Below are 1054 nucleotides of genomic sequence, written 5' to 3'. Positions count from 1 at the left end.
AGGCTTAGGTTTTGGTTTAGCTAAATGCATTAATCTCTCAAATTTGACACTTGATCTAGAGTAAAAATAGTTTATTTGTTTTGGATTGTGATATTTTTAATTATGAAAACTAATTTAAAACAATAAAGCTCTTTTTTAATTTTGCTTGCTTTTTTTTTTGTTCTTTCTTTGTTAATTTAACTCATCATTTTATTTTCAACTTTTGCTATTATTATTAATTAATTAATCTTATTATTTCATATTTTTTCTTCATTTTTTCCTTCTAATTAACTATTTAATGATATTTATTTTTTTCAATATTTAAAAAGTTTCAATTAAATTGGTGCAATTGGTGCATCAGGCTTAGGTTCTGGTTTAGCTAAATGCATTAATCTCTCAAATTTGACACTTCATCTTCGGTAAAAATAGTTTATTTGTTTTGGATTGTGATGTTTCTAATTATAAAAACTAATTTAAAACAATAAAACTCTTTTTTAATTTTGCTTGCTTTTTTTTTTTGTTCTTTCTTTGTAAATTTTACTCATCATTTTATTTTCAACTTTTGCTTTTATTATTAATTAATTTATTTTATTATTTCATATTTTTCTTCATTTTTTCCTTCTAATTAACTATTTACTGATATATATTTTTTCAATATTTAAAAAGTGAGAATTAAATTGGTGACGAAGATGCATCAGGCTTAGGTTCTGGTTTAGCTAAATGCATTAATCTCTCAAATTTGACACTTCATCTTCGGTAAAAACAGTTTATTTGTTTTGGATTGTGATATTTTTAATTATAAAAACTAATTTAAAACAATAAAGCTCTTTTTTAATTTTGCTTGCTTTATTTTTGTTCTTTCATTGTTAATTTAATTCATCATTTTATTCCCAACTTTTACTTTTATTATTAATTTATTAATTTTATTATTTCATATTTTTCTTCATTTTTTCCTTCTAATTAATTATTTAATGATATATATTTTTTTCAATATTTAAAAAGTGAGAATTAAATTAGTGACGAAGGTGCATCAGGCTTAGGTTCTGGTTTAGCTAAATGCATTAATCTCTCAAAT

General features: G+C 21.4%; 1 protein-coding gene across 1 annotated transcript; it reads left to right on the top strand. All coding sequences in view use genetic code 6, as the record gives it.

Moving 5' to 3' along the window:
* Positions 1-308: 308 nt before the first annotated feature.
* TTHERM_002653401 (hypothetical protein) lies at positions 309-735 on the top strand (the record flags this gene model as incomplete). The annotated part of the gene is made up of 2 exons (XM_012795212.1): positions 309-398; positions 646-735. Coding segments are annotated over 2 exons (180 nt in total), but the record flags the coding sequence as incomplete, so codon positions are not given.
* Between the last annotated feature and the right edge of the window lie 319 nt (positions 736-1054).

Source organism: Tetrahymena thermophila (assembly GCF_000189635.1).
Source record: "Tetrahymena thermophila SB210 genomic scaffold scf_8254961, whole genome shotgun sequence".
Taxonomy (NCBI): Eukaryota; Ciliophora; class Oligohymenophorea; order Hymenostomatida; family Tetrahymenidae; genus Tetrahymena; species Tetrahymena thermophila.
This window is presented reverse-complemented; position numbering and strand designations above follow the sequence as displayed.